Here is a 17,257-nt window from a genome sequence, read left to right as displayed (position 1 = left end):
GGCTGTAAGTAAAATAAACCAAACTGTCTTGCCGGTACTGCCATTTCACTCTGACCACACCAGAAAAACTGAGTCCAGCACTAAAACAACCAGAAGCCAGGATCCCAAGTTCCTTGTAACTGCTCATGTCTTTTTGTATTTGCGCAAAGCTTTGTGAGAGGAAATCTTTGCTCTTGAAAGTGGAAACTCGGCTGAGAAACCAGGGTTGGGGAGGACTGGTGAATTATCTCCCAGGTCGTTCCTGCAGCCAACGCAGGCCATCCGTTGGTGTGGTTTATGGGGCCGTACCAGGGTACGGGGTGGCGTGGGGAAGTTTGCCTGGTAGCCCTAAGCGTAGACTTGAGCCAGGAGATCAGGCCGCTGTTCCCAACTGTGTCTGTCTCCTCCTGTAATGGTACCCACCTGTGCTGTGATTGCTGCTTTCTCTTAAAACATGTCGTATCTCGTTTGGGCCAAGTTTTGGCACCCCTTGTAAATCCCATCAAGCTGTTCAGAGTGAAGGTGCTGGCACATGACAAATGACATACTGACCTGTAATAGTGGCTCATTTCCTGAGATAAGCTGCTCATTCAATAACTTCTCCTCCTTGTCTCTCACTTTTAGGGTTTTTGCCAAATTACTTACTACCTCCCTATGAGGAAGTGGTGAACCGACCACCAACACCCCCCCCACCATATAGTGCCTTACATCAGCAGTGCATCCCAGCAGGCAGCAGTAACACAATCCTGGACACACCAAGAAACCTGCAGCCAGCACAGAGCAGCTCAGCAGCACCCAGTGGCAATAACAGCAGTACTGACAACACCGGGTCCCCCGGCCTTGGGGACCCTGAGCCCTCCACCACCACACTGGGTGCACGAGCAGTTGCCAAAATGCAAAGCGTCGAGCCCGGTGGTACCAGCACGGGAGCTGAGCTATCGGCCAGTCCCAGTAAGGATACGGAGTGCAAGGAGGAACTGCTAAAAGGTTATAGCTCTGAGAGCTTAGAGCAGAGCAGTGCCATTCCCGACGTGAAGGACAAGACGCCGGGCAGGCAGCGCCGTTTCACTGGCGACTCGGGCATTGAAGTCTGTGTATGCAACCGGGGCCATCATGACGATGACCTCAAGGAGTTTGACGGGCTCATCGATGATGCTCTGGATGGGCCCCTGGACTTCTGCGACAGCTGCAGTGGCCACCCCCATGGGGACGAGGAGGAAGGGCTTTTTAATGCCACAGAAGAGCAGCACCGCGAACACAGCCACCACCACCTGCCCCGGCAGCCAGTGTGTGTACTTTTGAACACAATAAATGAGCAGGACTCTCCAAACTCTTGTACCAATAACTCCCCCAGCTAAGGTGGCAGAGTGAAAGGAAGAATTGGGGGAAAAAAACAAAGAAATAAAAGTGGAGTAAGAGGATTAAAACTTTAACAGGAGGAAAAGGAGATACAACCTTGTTTATTAGTTTATTTTTTTTTCTCCCCCTCCAATATAACTCGGGGACTAGTCCTCGAAGGCCTGGCTTGTGGGGGACGGGTCACTCTGGGTTTTGTTAATGGTGTCTGTCCTGCTCTGCAGGGCAGGGACTGATGTTTCTCAATGAGACCTTCTAACAAATGGAATTTTCCCAATGGTGATTTTGGTGATGGTTATTACGAGTTTGTTGGTTTTAGTTTTCTGAAACACTGCTTTATCTCGCAATCAGTAAAGCTCAGCAAATCTCACCCTTGGAGGATGCGAAATCACCGTAAGGCTTCAACCTCCAGCAGGTGTCTTCCCAGAAGCAAGCAGCTTCTGACAGTGCTGGCAGTCAGTAGCCCAAGAGTTCTGGTGTGATGTAGTGCTCTTGAGGCATTGGGGATTTCTTTTCATTTTAGTTTTGTGGGGGATTTTGGTTGTTTGGTTTGTTTTTGTTGGTTGTTGGTGTTGTGGTTGTGGTTTTTTTTGGGGGTTTTTTTTGTTTGTTTGTTTTTTTTACAGATCAGCCCTGTAGTCTCTAGTGCTTCAGTGTTTAAGACGGCAGGTTGGAAATGCCCCACTTGAAGCTGGGGACTGAAGGACCAGTTTCTTCCAGAAGGAGTGGCAGTCTACTGTAACCAGTTTGAAAAGAAAGGGCTTGCAGAAATTTGCCTTTATATGTAATTTTTAAAGACAAGTGTATTCCTTCAATGCCTCCAAGAGCACAGTTAGAAGTAGAATCCAGGCAGCTGGGCTGCCTTCCAAGTACTGTGGTCTCTGAATGACCTTTTCCAGGTGTGCTGCAAAAGGGCTTGGCTTTATTTTTTTTTTTTCCTTTTTTTGCACCCCAAGAGCAGCACATTTGAGTTAAGATGATAAAAAAAAGAACAGGGCTCTCTTTGGCCAGTGTGCCTTCAAGCTTCAGCGATGCATGTTGAACAAATGGAGACGAGAGCTCCGTCCATTGCGAAGGGATGACTTACCATGTAGATGTGGAAGACCTGTGCAGTATTTTTTTTTTTTTTCTTGATTCAAGTTTGGTGCGATTCTAATGTTGACCACTTAAAAGAAATGAATGTCTGTTTTCTTTTTCTTTCTTTTTTTTTAATGGTGGCAACTGGCTACTGTATAATGTCTGTGAGCGTGTGTGTGTGTGTGACTGCAATCCATGCATGCGAGTCCTACTGGTGATATGAAAACCTGCTGTAAGACTGCAAGAAAATTTACTGTAGCTTTGCTTTAATTAATGGTAGAGATTTTGTTAGTAACAACCTGAAGGGGAAAAAAACACAACAACAAAAAAAAAAAAAGCCAAAAAAAGAGCTGAAACTAACATTCCCTAGAGTGCTCGTGTGGAAGAGAGCACAGTTCAGACTACGTATCTTGTTCTCTTGTTCTTGGGTTTTCTCCCCATCCCTTTTATAATTATGGTCATCCAGATCATTACTGCTATGGGGAAAAATAATTTGAAAACTGAACTCGGACACATTCAGATTTGATTGATTGAAAACCAAAATCAGTTTTAAATAAGGTGGAAACCAAAATATAATGCCTTTTCTGATAAATTGCCCATGTGTATGTGTATCATTTTGTGAGTTAAGAACAAATTTTTTCTTTAGTTTGTGGTTCTGTTTTATTGTTGGTTTTGTTTTTTTTTTAAACTGGAGGTATGTAACACTGTGCTGGATACAAATGACTGAGGAAGAAAAGTGATACGTACTTCAGTATTTTACCCACGTGTTTGAGGAGAGGACTTTTACCTTACAAGGTTTAGGAGAATCACTCCTTTGCCCATTGCAGCCTTTCTCGTCCGTCAGAACAGCTGATGAAATCGGCTCTTCAGTTTGTGTCTTAGGGTGCTCTTAAGAAGGAAGGACTCTGCATGCAGGAGGCCTCACTCCTGGGTGCCTGGAGCGTGAGTGGTAGCAGAGAGGCTGTGCATGCCCCAGAGCCTGGCTGGCTCGCTGTGCCCTGCGGCTGCCTGGGGACTGGGCACTTCTAGCTGGGTTCATCGACCGCGTGGATCTTTCGACAAGACAGTTAAAGATCCCCAGTGCCACCGCTAGGAATTCTGTACGTATTGGCACCTGGCTGTGTTCCCCACACCACAGAGGAAGCTAAAAAAGCACATCAGTCTTTACAGAGTGGGATTTTACTGCTGTAAATCCTCGGGACAGCCCCATGCCAGTGGGAGACCCTCTGCCAACGTTTTTGTTGGCATAAGATAAAAATCTCCATGTTTGCTTTCCTGCCATCCCCGGGACGGCAGGACTTCTTCTCTGGACATAGAGGTGAGTACCAGTAAGCCAAAGTGATGCTTCTAATCTCAGGAAGTCAGAAGGCAGCAGTGGTGTGCCTGTTCGTGACTCCTGGGGTTCTCCCAGGCTTTTAAAGACTGTAAAACCCCAAATGGGGTACAAACCACATCTCTTAAGCTCACGTGTACCTGAGGAGCAGCAGGACTTTCAGCGTGGCTCTTGGTGCTTCAGCCTTTTAGACCTGGACCAGAGGCGGCTGGTGTGGGGAGGAATGGTGCAGGGCAGGTGAGCTCCTCAGAGGCATCCTGGCTGGTGCCCGTTCAGGGACAAAAACACAGGCAGGCAGAGAACTCCCAAAGTTCCGGCTTTGGAACTTAAAAAAGGTGCTTGATCCTCAAGTGTATCCCTTTGTAGAAAGGTGACATGGCCCAAACAGAGCTCTTCTCCGAATGCACGCTGTGGGTGTAAAATGCTGGAGATGTGAGGACACGGGCAGGTTTGAATCTGTAACACCAGAGCACCAAACCCACCCATTTCCACCTGTAAGGGGCGAGTGTTTTATGGGAGTCGTGAATATCTTGTTCTAAAACAGAGTTGCAAATAGTGCAGCACAATTCAGAGCAGGTTAGCGTCAATCCACTGCACAGTGTTTTTCTCTACAACATGTTTTAAGCGTTGATGCCAATAATACTGGAAGTCTGTTTTTGCTGGAGCCCGTGGCGGTGCAGTGCTGCTTACACTGCATGTTTTCAGCTGCTGAAATTGGCTCCGAGGGCAAGGACCTGGTGGATGGCCTGGGGGAGTTGGGGTGCGTCACCTGGGGACAAGTGCTGCAGGGCACTTTGTGGTGGCTCAGAGGGAGGGTCCCCTGGGCCAGTGGGGGTTCCTCAGGCCAGTGGGTACTGCAGCATCACCGCAGTGTTCCCAGGGGACTCTTCGGCTCCACCAGTGCAAACTCGCACCCTGGGAACACCCGTGTGATTTTTCCTGCAGCACATTGTCGCATGTTTGTACAACCCAGGGGGTGGGTGTTGGCGGAAGAGAGGAGGAGGAGGAAGGAATTGTGTGTCTTGGTGCTTGCTGGCAGCCCGCTCTCGGAGCTTGTACCCGCCTAACTTGAGGCTGAGGAAAGCTGAGGTGCAGTTAAGCTTGGGTGTTCCACATACTCATTGAAAACGTCCCAGGGCAGGAAACCTTGAGCAAGCCTCCAGGACAGAAGCAGAGGTGATGAGCGCCACTGAAAGCATGAGGCCTTGCTGCTGGGCGGTGGGAGCTTTGGGCTCCTGGGCACCGCTCAGGGATGTGCCGGGGGCTCCGGGGCACCGCTCAGGGATGTGTCAGGGATGTGTGTCCGTGGCGGGAGCCTGGGCCGTGCTCACTGCCTGCCCCACGTGGACTGGGCTCCCACGGCTCCCGCGGGCACACCACCTCATCTCCTCCGCACACCTCAGCCATGCTCATCCCGCCGTGACCTGCTCCCGGCAGAGCTTGGCCGGGAGCTGGGGCATGGTCCTGCTCTGGTGAATAAACTCCCCTTGCCTCTCCCTGGAGGCTGCTGGCTCCCGGCCCTCACTCACCTTCCCTGTGCAACATAGCTGGGGGACATACACCCTCCCCCAATTTTGGGGTTTTTTTCTTCTTTTGTTTATATAGGGAAAGCCTGGACCAGACTGGGAGGGAGTGCAGTCTGGCAGCCCCCCGGCTGGAGGCTGGCCTCGCAGCATCCCACAGCAAGCAGCCTGTGAAGGCGGGGAAGAGTTGCCTTTCTTTGTTAGAGCTGTTTCCCCTCTCCCTTGCAGCACAGATCTGTTTTTATCCGATGGGACTGATGCCTGCACAGGGGCTGTCATGCCGGTGGTGCAAGTGCTGCAGTCTCCGAGCCGGAGAGGGGGTCACAGGCTGCCAGGTTGTTTCTCGACTTGTTTTCAGCCGACGAACAGCTGTGTCCCAAGACTTGTGCTTACTCAGCTCGCCTGGCGTTGTGCCCACCACAGGTATTTTGAGCGTCACCCGCTCCTTCTGAGCTGGCTGCAGCAATCCAGCACAGCCGGGGGCTGGCCAGGGCCTGGTACAAAGCGAAGCCCCTCAAACCTGGGCGGGCTCCTGAGGTGAGCACCATAGTGCAGGTGGGCCAGCTGAGCGCTGTGGGGGTGTCTGTGCCCCCCAAAGTGTGTTTGTGCGGTGGAAAGCCTCAGGCTTGCTCTGCCTGGTGCCCTCGGGTCCTGTCTTGGTGAGCGGCGCCCCTGCTTCGTGGGGTGCCCAGGGTGCAGTGTGGGAACAGCTGCGAACGAAAAAGGTTCAGCCTTCCCACCGTCACCGGTTCCTCTCACGCAGACCCCCACCGCCACAGGGGGACATTGCCCCTGGGTCCTGACCCCACGAGCTGCCCTCCGAGCCCTTCGGTGCTGCTCCCTCCTGCCCTGAGCAAAGGCCCCGAGTGGCCCCAGAGTGGGGGCAGGGAGCCAACTTGGCCCAAGCCATTACAGCAGCAGGATTATTTTGGTGACAAAAGCCTCGGGGCTCCCAGCAGCTGCCCACACTCAGCTGGCCAAAGCCTGGCACCAGATGCCACGGTCCCCACCAGCTCTCCCATGGGCATGGCTGCCTTGTCCCCCCAGGTTTTGGGTTGCCGGGCCACCCAGTGCCAGGTCTGAATGAAGCCAAAGGGCTTGTCCAAGGTGGTGGATTTGTGTGTCTTGGGTCTCAGGGGACCCCGACTTCTGCAGGGGGTTGAGGGGGTGGGAGGATGGAGGGGCCACTGTGGGCTGCCCCACTGCCAGCAGCCCAGGTGAAGCTGTCTGGTGGGGTCAGGGGGCTGGGCACAGCAGCAGGGCCCCAGAGCAGCTGTCAGGGCATAAATACCAGCCGGATGATTCAGCAGTGCCTCTGCCTGTTCCCAGAGCAGGGAGCAGCCGTTCCGGAGGCTGTTTACCAGCTCACAAGGTCCCAGGCAGCTGGTGCTGGGTGCTGAACCCCCCACAGCAGCATCTCCTCCTGGCTGGGAGGAGGTGGGTGGTGGCAAGGGGGCAAGATGCCCTGCGATGGGGCTGGGCTCGGTGTAATGGCATTTTTGTGGCACATGGCTGGTCCCAAGGGCCGGGCACAGCACGTACTGGCCCTGGCAAATGGGGAAACCCAGCTGGAGCATGAGCTCCATGCAAGCATCTGTGACTGGAGGTGTTCTCCAGTTTCAGATATCCCGGTCTCACAGCCCCCATTTCTGCCTCAAGGTATGCACAGGCCTTGGGTGCTTGCTGCAAGTGTACGCACCTTGCTGTGAGTGTCTTGGCAATGGCAGTGTGTGCACACCTTGGCAAGGAGAAAATCCCTTCCCTTACCCAGAGTACGCAGTGCCTTGGCAAAGGGGCACAGATGTGCTTGAGGTCCTAGGCTGATGCTCCCAGAGGCATCAGGTTGCTGTGGTTACTGGTGATTGCAGGAGACTGGAGAGGAGCCTCCCTGCCAGCATGTGCTGCTGGGGCCAGGATCAGGGGCAGGGGAAGGACCCAGCTAGCATGGAGGTGCCAGTCCCCAAGGAAGCCCACAGACTGAGCCCAGTCTCCCTTCACCCACCCAGCTTCAGCCTGTGCTGGCAGAGGTGGAGGGATGCCCGGCAGCACCCTTGGTGTGATGGAAATGGGGGGGGGGGGGGGAGTGGGAAGGAGCATGGGACTCAGCCCTTACAAGCCAGCAGAGACTCCACACAGCAGCAGTGGGGCTGGGCTCCTACTGCCGTCCCCTCTGCCCTTCTGATGGGTCAGCTGCACACATCACCCTGGGGCAGGCGCGTGCATGGTGGCACTTCCTCCAGCTCCTCCCTACCACCCTGAACCCCTGCAAGAATGGACTGGGAGGTGGGTAGATGCTCGTGGCGCTGTGCCAGGCTGCAAAAGCATCGCCTTCATTGTCCCTGGGCCGTACCCATTTGGCATCAGATGCTGCACGGTGTGAAGGTGGCTGGGTGAAAGTGAAGTGCTGGTTGTTTGAAAGAAAATTTACACTTTGACATACGGAGTAGAAAGTTTAGTGGTAGGGAAGTTTTATGTCAGTTTTCCTGTCTGGTAGCAAGAGAGGGGGCAGGAAGAAATAGAAAAGGTGGAAGAGGTGGAGGTGTGCAGGGCTGGGGGTGTTGCACCATGCTGGGTCTGTGCGGGGGTTTCCCCTCTGCCCTGGCTGCTTTCCCTGCGGGTGCTCTGAACCATAGCTGTGTTGCTATTTAGTTAAATATTAAGAGGTCAAGTAATAGAGAACCAGAAACCTAATTGCATGCTGCCCTCCATGGCACGGTGGTTTTTGGTGAAAGCAAACATGGCCCCTCGTGTTAGGGGAAGGTTATGTTGCTCGCAGTGACGGCTGCTATCCATCCATCCAGTGAGCACGGGTGCGCGGGTCCCGACGCAGGCAGGAGGTGCCACGTTGCTGCACAATGGGTGTCAGCAGCCCCCAGCTCTGTGGTGCCCGTGTGCTGGGCCTGGGGGGCCACAGCTGAGCTCAGCCCAAAGGGTCCAGGCGCCTCTGGGTGCCCCTGAGCAATAGAAGCCCCTACTTTCGGCAGGAGCAGGGGCTGCCTACGCTTCCGCACGGTAGCTCGCACACAGGACAGTGTTGGTCAGCCCTGCGGCTCTGCAAGGCACTCTTGTCCCGTCTGGAAGGGGCTGCATGCGTGTCCGTGGATGCATGTGTGCATACAAGCACTTAGATGCATGCGTATGTATGTGTGTGCTGGCAGGCATAAATGCATCCCTGTGCTTTTGTGTGCACACACACGTGCATGCCTGCACTGCCAGCAGCAGGGTGTGTGCCTGTGTACCACAGAGGAGGAAACCCAGCAGGAGCTAAAACCGCAGGAACCGCCAAGCTGCTTCCTTCTTTTGCCCCGCAGGGAGTGGGTGGGGGTCCCACCACCGGGGGACAATGTCCTGGGACAGGGCAGGGGGAGGCAAGGCTGGGGGAGCTCTCCCTGCCCTGGGGGGGGCTCGGCTCCCAGCCCACGTTGCATTTGCTCTCTTTGCTCCCAGTGGGGAAACTGGGGCAGGGGCCAGCCACGGTCACCTACCTAAGGTCACCCACCCAGGGTCACAGCTACCAGGTACAGCCAGGGCACCAGTGCCCCCAGACTGCCTTACTCTTACCTGGCTGGGGTGGGCCCTTCTCCCCCCACTAGCTAGGTGGGGGGCGGGTCCCCATGGCTTATGGTTATCTCTGGACAGGCCCCCCCATCCTTGGACAGGGCAAAAGGGCTGTTCATCTTAGTAGCCCCACAGAGGGGCCATGGCCTCCTAGCTCAGCCCAGTGCTCCCACAAAGTTGTGGGACCACCATACATGTCAGGCACTCTCCCACATCCCCCTGCTCTCTGTCACCTACCCAAAGAATAGCTGGAGCCATGCTGCTTTGGGAACAGCTTTATCCGGACAGCCCACATCCATGGGACAGGCATGTGTGGTCCCATAGCCTCTGTGGTCCCATCCCACCCCACCCCACCCCTGCCCAGGATCCAGGGCTCATCCCCATCACAAGGCTGCTTGCCATGCATCTCGCAGCCTGGCCTTCACCCGAAACTTCTGCACCTGCAGCACGACACCAAACTTGCCCTCCAGCGAGGGCAGGGGCTGGTCCTCGGGGCACTCCAGCGTGAACCTCTGCAGCATCCAGGCCAGGAAGAGGAAGAGCTCCATCTTGGCCAGGACTTCCCCAAGGCAGACACGGATCCCAGCCCCAAAGGGCAGGTAGCTGGGTGAGGGCGAGTGCACGTGCTGGCCCCGCTCATCCAGGAAGCGACCTGCAAGGGAAAGGGGCACCACTGGCGTCAGCAGGGATCGGTCCTTTCTGCCTGAGACCTGCCCCAGTTCATCACATGTGTCCCTCCTGTGAGCTGCAGGAGCTGAGACAGTGCAGATGCCCCTGTCAGGGGCCGGGGGGTCGGGAGGAGCAGGAACCAACCTCCCACCTCAAAGGAACCAACCTCCCACTCAAGCCTTCCCAGAGCTCAGCCTCTCCTGCTGTGCCCACACTGCCATCCCCTGGCACCAGGGCACCCAACCCACCAGGGTTGAACTCCTCGGGCTTGTCCCACTCCTTCTCATCATGGTGCACAGACCACAGGTTGATGATGACCCTGGCTCCCTTGGGGATGGAGTATTCCCCGATGCTACAAGGCAAACACAGAGTGAGACAGTTGCTCCCTCCTGCGGTCCCTGGCTGTGGCCTGGGGGGGGTCTCACCTGGTGTCAGCAAGGGACACATGTGGGATGAGCAGGGGGGACACGGGCCGGATGCGCAGCACTTCGCTGATGGTGGCCTCCAGGTAGGGCAGCAGCAGGCGGTCGCTGAGCTGGGGGTGACGTGCCAGGCCAATCTTCTGGTCCATCTCCTCCTGGATCTTCCTCTGGACCTGGGAGGGGAGCAAGGGTTGGGGTGGGAGCCTGGGGAGGGGGGTACCCTGTGTGCAGGGGCTCCCCGCAGCAGTGGGGTACACCCAGCATCACCAGCATGTCACAGCAGGTTGTGCAGGGCAGAAATAAAATGCCCACAGCCTGATCCTGCTTATTTGCGAAGCCTGACATCTCTTTTGGCACCTGCCTTCCCCAAAGCCCCCCACGATGTCCCTGGTGCTGGAGGGAGCCCAGGCCCTGCGCTGTGGGGTGCAGACCCTACCTCAGGGTAGTGGAGCAGGTAGAGCACAGCCCATTTGAGCACAGTCGTGGTAGTCTCCACGCCAGCCCCGAAGATGTCCCCCACCGTCATGAGGAGGTGGTCGTCAGTCAGCTCCAGCCCTGGTGCCGGGGGACTGCTGTTCTTGGCACTGAGCCTCACTTGCAGGAGGGCATCCATGAGGTCCCTCACGGCATCCCCGCAGAAGGCTTCCTGCCAGGGGACACACACGTGAGCCCAGCTACCCTGAGCACAGTCCCCTCCACCCCAGCTCCAGCACCCCGAAGCTCCCAACCATCTCCCTGTCCTGGCCCCGTTGTCACCTTATGTTCAGTGAACTTCTGCTGGAGCAGCTGGTCCCGGACCTTGAGGCATCGCTTCAGCAGGGCCAGGTCCTTGTTGGGGAAGATCTTGGGGAGAAAAGCCTTGTTACAGCAAGGGGCTCCAGCTCCGCCCAGCCTCTGCAGGCCCCCAGGCATCTGCTCCATGCCCACCAGGAGGGTACTGGCTCCTGTGGGACACCACAGCAGGGACCCTCCTGCTGGGAAGTCCCCAGCAGGGACTCCGGGGGGCTCAGGTAGCCCCCTCCTGCAGGACACATCCCATCTCCTTCCTCTCATCTGAGGTTAGAGGAACAGGCTGTCCCCACGTCCATGCTCACCTGGAGCCAGGGGAAGATGTCCACCAAACTCTCCTTGGCCACGGTGTCCACGATACCCTGGCTGTACTCCAGCATGGCCTCGAACTCAGGGTCCCCACGCTGGTATGAGGAGTTGAAGCAGAGGGAGCAGACCACGTTGGTGACAGCCCGTGTGAGCTCAGGGGCCATGTCCAGGGCCGTATCCTGTGCAGCGCTGAGCGTCTCGCACAGGGACGCAGCCTCCCGACAGACTGGGGTGGAAGGAAGAGGCAGGCCAGGGGGTGATGATGAAGCCAAGGGGGTGGAGGGGCAGCTGGGGGCTGGAAGGAAAGGTTCCCCACTCGTCCAGGGTGTGCAGCTTGCAGAGAACACCCCCCAGCTGGGGCTGAACCCTGAGGGGCTGGGATGGACAGAAGGGACATGCCGGATGCTGGGGAGGAGCAGCGAGGGTGGAGACACGCAGGGAGGTCTCCATGTGTGGCTTGATGCTGCTCCAGGGTGGAGCAGGGAGCCGGGGGGTGTGGGAGCTGGCTCCGTGCCTCAGTTTCCCCAGCTGTGAGTGAGGGAAGCCAAAGCTCAGGGCAGGAAATGCATGGGGAGGGGTGTCAGTAAATGACTGGCAACGGGCAGGACTGAGCCCCTGCTAGGCAGGCTGAGGGGGTGCCGGGGGGGTTGGGCTGTGCCAATGAGTCCCCCCTTGGTTCCCAGGGGATCAGGGCACAGAGAAAAGGAAAGTCCAGCCCAGATCAAGTGTGGGAGGGAGACAGAGCCAGCATGGGGGGGGGGGGGGGGGGGGGGCGCTGCTGGGGGGCACTTACTGATCTTTTCAAGGGCAAGCGAGCCCTCCCCGAACATGGAAAGGGCGGTGTGTACCAGCTTGCGCTGGAACTTCCAGACGGGCCCATAGCTGGCAAAGGCGATGTCCTTGCCCCCCCGGGACAGCAGGTCCGTGGTCACCTGTGGGACAAGGCAGCCCCGGGGTCACCCTGCTGTAGGGCAGCCCCGTGTGAGCTGTGTGTCGGAGAGGGGTGATGCTGGGGGTGCGGGTGATCATCTCATCTCAGGGATGGTCTGGGGGGCTGGTGGTTCGCACTGGCCGGCGAAGCCTAGGCGGTGAGCTTTGCTTGCCATCCCCTTGGCCTGAGACTGATGGAGGCTTCGGGATAGATGCCAGGGTTAGGGGCTGGGGTGCCCAAGAAACCTAGCGGATGCAGAGAGCCTGGAGGTATCCGAGCCCATGTCCCCACGCCCTGACATGCAGCCAGCCCCAGGGAAGAACAGGCACCCTCGGGATGGAGGATGCGCAGGACTTGCCCTGGGGAGCAGGGCAGAGAGGGGCTGTCCCTGCCATTGCCTGGCTGCAGGCAGGATGGCGAGAGGGGCCCAACCCTGCCGGGTGTCAGCACCTCTCTTGGGAGCATCCCCCACCTCACCTCGCCGCAGTGGGAGAGGGTCTCCAAAACCTGCTGCCAACTCACCGTGCGGGGCCGTCCGGCAAAAGCTTTCCCCTTCTTCAGCAGCACCTCCCTGGCGTGCCGGTAGCTGTTGACCACCACCACGTAGTGGGAGCCCATCCAGAGGGCGTAGAGGCTGCCATAGCGGCCCTGCAGGCGCCAGAGCCGCAGGTGGAGCTGGGGGTGCCCGGCCAGCTGCAGCAGGCTCCCCACCAGTGGCAGGGCCGGCAGGCTCCGTGGGGGCCCCGTCCCCGTCCCCATCCCTGTCCCCGAGGCAGCTCGCCTGCGTGCCAGCCCCCAGGCGCAGAGCAGGGCCAGGGCCATCAGCAGGGCACCCAGCAGCGGCATGGCAGGGCGGGATGCAGGGCTGTAGCAGTGCGGGGGTCCTTTATACCCGCTGTGGGGTCATCACCTTGACCCCAAGGCGGGCTCGCCTCCTTATCAGGGCGAGGGGGATGGGGAGGGGGGAAGCCGGCGCTGGGCCCGTGGCCAGCTCTGCAGCTGGGCACCCGGCGGCGGGCAAGGGCACAGGGCCATGGCTGCTCCGGGTGGCTGGGGGAGAGCCGCGTCCAGCGGGCTGTGGGCCAGGGGGCTCCCGAGGCCAGGTCCGTCTTCAGGGCTCCGTCCCCAGCACCCTGTGGTGGGTGAGGGGTGCAGGGGCAGCTGAGCCCTTGGGGTCTGCCCTGGGTGTCGTCAGCGCAGCCACCCCCAGGCTGGTGGGGCGCTGGGGTCCATCCCCAGCCCGGGAGCCCCTTGGTGTGCCCGCGTGGGGACAGGCGGCACAGGGCTGGGGCGCTGGGCGAGCACGGGGAGTGCTGAGAAGCCCTGGGCAGCACTGGGCAAGCACTGGGAGTGCTGAGAAGCCCTGGTCAGCCCTGATTGTCAGCCCTGGGCATTGCCGGGCAGCCCTGATCAGCACTGGTGAGCACTGGGCAGCCCCGGGCTGTACTAGGCAAGCACCGGCCAGTGCCGAGAAGACCCGGCCAGCCCTGGTCAGCCCCGGGCAGCGCTGGCCACTCTCGGGCTGTCCGTGCCCGCGCTAATGTCCGAGTCCGAGGTGCCCTGGGGGAGGCCGTGGGGGAACATGAGCCCCGAGGGGGTCGGCTCCGGTCAGCGGCGCCCCCCCACCGCCGCGCACCGCCCCACCGCGGGGCCTGCGCCTTCCCGACCCTTCTGGCCGCCGGCGCTCGCCGTAGCGGCGCCGGCGGGGCGAGGCGGGGCGCGGCCGGGTAAGATGGCGGCGGGGGGCGCGGCGGATGCCCAGGCGCGCTTCGGCCACTCGGTGAAGGGGCTCCTGACCGAGAAGGTGACGAGCTGCGGCACCGACGTGATCGCCCTCACCAAGCAGGTGCTGAAGGGCTCCCGCAGCGCCGAGGTGAGCGGCGGGCGCCGCCGGGCGCCCCACTACAGGCCCCGGCGTGCGGCGCGGCTGCGAGGCCTGCGGGGCGGAGCCGGGGGCGGTGGCCGCTCGGGCCCGGCCGCCCCCCGGGGAAGGGCCGGCGGGGCGCGGTGGTGTGGCCGAGGGGCTGCGGCCCGGCCCGGTGGCGGCTGAGCCCCCGGCAGCGGCGGGCGGCGGGACGCACGGCCGGGGCCGGGGGCAGGAGGCCCGGGTTGTGGGCAGGGCCGGTCCGGCACCGCGCAGGGCTCTTGGGCCGCGGGTGCTTCTGGCAGCGCTGGAGAGGTGCTGGGAGGCGGGAGGGAGCATTTACCCCATGACAGCCCTCCAGAGTGAGGGGCTGGAGCGATGCCTCAGGCTCTCCCCAGGCCTGTGTGCTCTGAGGGGGGACATGGCACCCACAAGCCTTGCACAGTGGCCCCTGGACCATTGGCCCTGCGAGCAGGTCTGCTGGGCAGCTGCCACAAGTGTCTCGGGAAACGCAGCGCTGCTGCTTCTCAGTCTGGCCTGTGCATTTGTCTTTTAGCTCCTGGGTCAAGCTGCTAGAAACATGGTGATGCAAGAAGATGCCATCCTGCACTCGGAAGATGTAAGCTGTGTTTATCTGCTAAGGACCAGTGTTTCTAGTGGACAGGAGAGGAGAATTATAAGAACAGATATGTAGGCATGTTACTGGAGCCCTGAAATGAAATACAGGAGTTCAGGCAGCAGGGCTGGTGGCCAGAATAATTTAAGGCTTCTTCAAACCCATGTGTGCTGCTGGCCTTCCAGCGTCCTGCAGCCCAAGCCAGCCTTTAAGCTGTGCCATCTCTACACGAAAGCTTGGGGAGGGAACGTTAGGTTGAAACAAAGCACTTAGTGTCTGTGCCTGTTATTGGGAAAGAAGAGGGGAGTGTGCCACTGCTGACGGGTACCGGTAGGAGTGTTTCGGAAGCAGTGCAGTGATACAGTGATGGCCATGCTGGAGGAACTCCTCTGTCCCAGTGCCAGCTTGCCTTGTGATTCGGCTGAACTGCTCCATTAGACATTCATTCTTTGTCTTGTTCTCCACAGAGTTTAAGGAAAATGGCCATAATAACCACTCATCTACAGTACCAGTAAGTAAGCGATACAATGTTCTCTCTGGGGAGCTGAGTAGATCCCTTGATCCTTTTCTGTTCTACTTGAAGACTTTGCATGAAGCCCACTCAGATCAGTCCCTCTTGCCTGGCACTTCGAGCTGAATAGACCCCAGAGCTGGGATCTTCCAACCCTTTTGAGTTCCACTAGTACAGCTCAGACTGTTTTGGGGTGGGTGATGAGATTTTTACCTCCTGTTTGCCTGCACCGTGTCTCCCGTTAGAGTGTGTGAAGCATCTAGAACTAAGGGGGAGAAGCCAGTGCTGCTGCTGTCCTCTCAGGACTTAATCCAGAAACACACCAGGGTTTGGCCTCCTGAACCCTTGATCAAGTCCCTTTTGTTCAACATAACATGAACCCTGTTGCTGAAATTCTTGTTTTCTAATGCTCTTTTTGTTTCCTTTTCTCATCTAGGCAAGAAGCAATTCAGAAGAAGTGAGTACTTAGCGGAAGGAATGCCAGGAGGACCACCAGGACCCTGTAGGGGTCGGTGGGAAGGGAGAAGTGGTGGAATAGGGTGGGGGAAAACAGAGTGAAAAGGTTTTTGCAGCTGCCTTTGAAGCAGCTGCTGGCCCAGCAGGATAGTGTTTCAGTATTGCGAAAAGATGGGAATTTGAGGGAAGGGATGATTTATACCAAAACTTCAATTTTTTTCATTAATGTGATAGAGCCTGTCAGGTTGGTTGTGATAGATGATGAGGGTGGTGTAGAGCAGAGCTGTCTGATTATGGGTGCACAAAATGAGATTTGCCTTGGGACACAGAGGTGGATTGGGGAACTCCAGGGTTTGTCTTTGCTGTAGTGTCAGCGCTAGAGCTGTTCTGGTCCCTCGGATGCAGGCAGCACAGCACAGTCTGAGGAGCAGATCTCACCGTGAACCTCTTCTTGCTCGGTCCCCAGCGTTGAGCAGTCGTCAAACCTACAGGACCAGCTGAATCACTTGCTGAAATGAAGCATAGCATGAAGGCACGAGGACACCTGGACTGGCACCGAGGGCAGTGAAACATCCTTTCCCCTCCAGACCCTGGGGTTCAGACCTATGTCTGGGTAGTGCTGGATGTCAGCTGGGATGTGTGCGGAGCTTGTGTTTCTGGGCATGTGGGCCCTTCTCAGGTGCCTCCATCCACATCTCTGCTCCAGAATCCTCGCGGGCTCACCAGTGCCAAACTGAAACAAACTTACCTGAAACTTTACTCCCCCCAGCAATTCCCATGTCTGCTTACTTCCCGTGTAGCGTAAGATGTGTGGTCCACACTAGCACCCCTGGTAAGAAATGCAAATAGAGCTGTAGGTTTTAAATACAAGTGCCTGCAGTTTGACGCTGGACTGTATTTAGACACAGATGGCACAGGGTGCAATTTATTTAGGGCATGTTAATCAGGGGGAGCTGTAAGTGCCTGGCGGGAGAGAGGTGCTTCAGTGTCGACTGAGGTGCCAGTCCCAGGCCAGAATTTCTGAAAGCAGGAATCTGGGCACACACTTTTGTCACTGCTCCAGCTGGACATGGTTTGGCTAGCATTCTGCTTGGAGGTTATCTTATTTTCCACTCTGCCAGAGTCTGGAACGTCATCCCCTTGCCAACCCATCTGCACTGCCTTCGGCCTTCGACTGCATTCCTCTTCTTGAGCTGCTGCTCCAGTTCTTGATGAAGCAGCCTTGGCTGTGGTGTGTGTCTGTATCTGGGTGGGAAGGTATCCAAAGCCCAGGCCAGAAAGCAGGTGGGAGAGCATCATGAGCTGATGTGCTCAGTTCTGCACTGCTCTGTGTTGGAGGGCTAGCAGCCAGGCTCCTGTTCACATCCTGGGGAGTGACATCGGGCCCGGGCTATAAATACCGTGTCTTGTCTTTGGTAAGTCAATTATCTGGAGCACTTGGAGTGCACGGGAAGCACTTGTTTGCCTGAGTGTGCTTTTCATCAGCTGATATGAGAAGGCAGGCTGAGAGCAGGCATCAGCCTGCCGTGGTCCTGTTGCAGCACTGCTGGGGTTTGGCTCCTGTACTGCAGAGTCTTCTCCTGAGCTTTTACCATCCCCTCCAGTGCCACTGCCTGTTTGGGCTTCGCCTGGTGGCACCACAGCTCCTGCATGCCCATGAAGGTGCTACGGATAGCCCAAGGACCATGTGGGATATTTTTGCCTGGGGAGGGGTCCTGATGCCCAGCTTTGCAGATGCACTTTTGGAATGAGGGTTTTCCACGAGCTGCTGGAGAAGCCGCAGCTTCCTTGCTGGGAATAAAAGCTGCCCTGAACAGCCCCAGACTGCTGCAGAGTCTGTGCTTGATGCCATCACTGAGAGTCC

The 17,257-nt window shown here is 57.6% G+C and overlaps 3 protein-coding genes across 9 annotated transcripts in view; 2 read left to right on the top strand and 1 right to left on the bottom strand.

The window, feature by feature from the left end:
* Positions 1 to 3,004, top strand: part of WBP1L (WW domain binding protein 1 like) — a 65,548-nt gene extending 62,544 nt beyond the window's left edge. For all 4 annotated transcript variants that reach the window (XM_056352066.1, XM_056352067.1, XM_056352068.1 and 1 more), the window contains one exon: positions 604 to 3,004. In XM_056352066.1, the coding sequence (XP_056208041.1) occupies positions 604 to 1,337 (734 nt within the window). In that variant the 3' untranslated portion in view covers positions 1,338 to 3,004. The remainder of the gene's footprint in view (positions 1 to 603) is intronic.
* Positions 3,005 to 9,090: 6,086 nt separating this feature from the next.
* On the bottom strand, positions 9,091 to 12,944 carry LOC130155158 (steroid 17-alpha-hydroxylase/17,20 lyase). The gene is made up of 8 exons (XM_056352145.1): positions 12,469 to 12,944; positions 11,809 to 11,947; positions 11,012 to 11,241; positions 10,674 to 10,760; positions 10,354 to 10,563; positions 9,921 to 10,090; positions 9,744 to 9,847; positions 9,091 to 9,478 (listed from the first exon to the last, which is right to left on the bottom strand). The coding sequence occupies exons 1-8, from the start codon at positions 12,790 to 12,792 to the stop codon at positions 9,210 to 9,212; spliced, it is 1,533 nt and encodes a 510-aa protein (XP_056208120.1). The 5' UTR covers positions 12,793 to 12,944; the 3' UTR covers positions 9,091 to 9,209.
* A 695-nt stretch (positions 12,945 to 13,639) lies between these two features.
* On the top strand, positions 13,640 to 17,211 carry BORCS7 (BLOC-1 related complex subunit 7). 4 transcript variants are annotated; one of them, XM_056352576.1, is made up of 5 exons: positions 13,640 to 13,819; positions 14,367 to 14,429; positions 14,894 to 14,937; positions 15,374 to 15,394; positions 15,799 to 17,211. In XM_056352576.1, the coding sequence occupies exons 1-5, from the start codon at positions 13,679 to 13,681 to the stop codon at positions 15,815 to 15,817; spliced, it is 288 nt and encodes a 95-aa protein (XP_056208551.1). In that variant the 5' UTR covers positions 13,640 to 13,678; the 3' UTR covers positions 15,818 to 17,211. The 4 variants fall into 4 exon arrangements, with proteins under 4 accessions (XP_056208551.1, XP_056208553.1, XP_056208552.1 ...); XM_056352578.1 differs by having other exon boundaries at positions 15,374 to 15,439; positions 15,860 to 17,211; XM_056352577.1 differs by having other exon boundaries at positions 15,374 to 15,445; positions 15,860 to 17,211.
* The last annotated feature ends 46 nt before the right edge of the window (positions 17,212 to 17,257 follow it).

The sequence above is a fragment of the Falco biarmicus genome, chromosome 9 (assembly GCF_023638135.1).
Source record: "Falco biarmicus isolate bFalBia1 chromosome 9, bFalBia1.pri, whole genome shotgun sequence".
Taxonomy (NCBI): domain Eukaryota; kingdom Metazoa; phylum Chordata; class Aves; order Falconiformes; family Falconidae; genus Falco; species Falco biarmicus.
Note: the sequence above shows the minus strand (reverse complement) of the source record. Positions and strands in the feature narration are given on the sequence as shown.

Coding starts and splice junctions, on each gene's coding strand:
- LOC130155158 (XM_056352145.1), bottom strand. CDS start 12,792: ATGCCGCTGCTGGGTGCCCTGCTGATGGCCCTGGCCCTGCTCTGCGCC. Junction 11,242..11,808: donor GCTTGCCCTTGAAAAGATCA/GTAAGTGCCCCC, acceptor CTTCCACCCCAG/TCTGTCGGGAGGCTGCGTCC. Junction 10,761..11,011: donor ACATCTTCCCCTGGCTCCAG/GTGAGCATGGAC, acceptor TTTCTCCCCAAG/ATCTTCCCCAACAAGGACCT.
- BORCS7 (XM_056352575.1), top strand. CDS start 13,679: ATGGCGGCGGGGGGCGCGGCGGATGCCCAGGCGCGCTTCGGCCACTCG. Junction 14,430..14,893: donor CCATCCTGCACTCGGAAGAT/GTAAGCTGTGTT, acceptor TGTTCTCCACAG/AGTTTAAGGAAAATGGCCAT. Junction 14,938..15,373: donor ACCACTCATCTACAGTACCA/GTAAGTAAGCGA, acceptor TTTCTCATCTAG/GCAAGAAGCAATTCAGAAGA.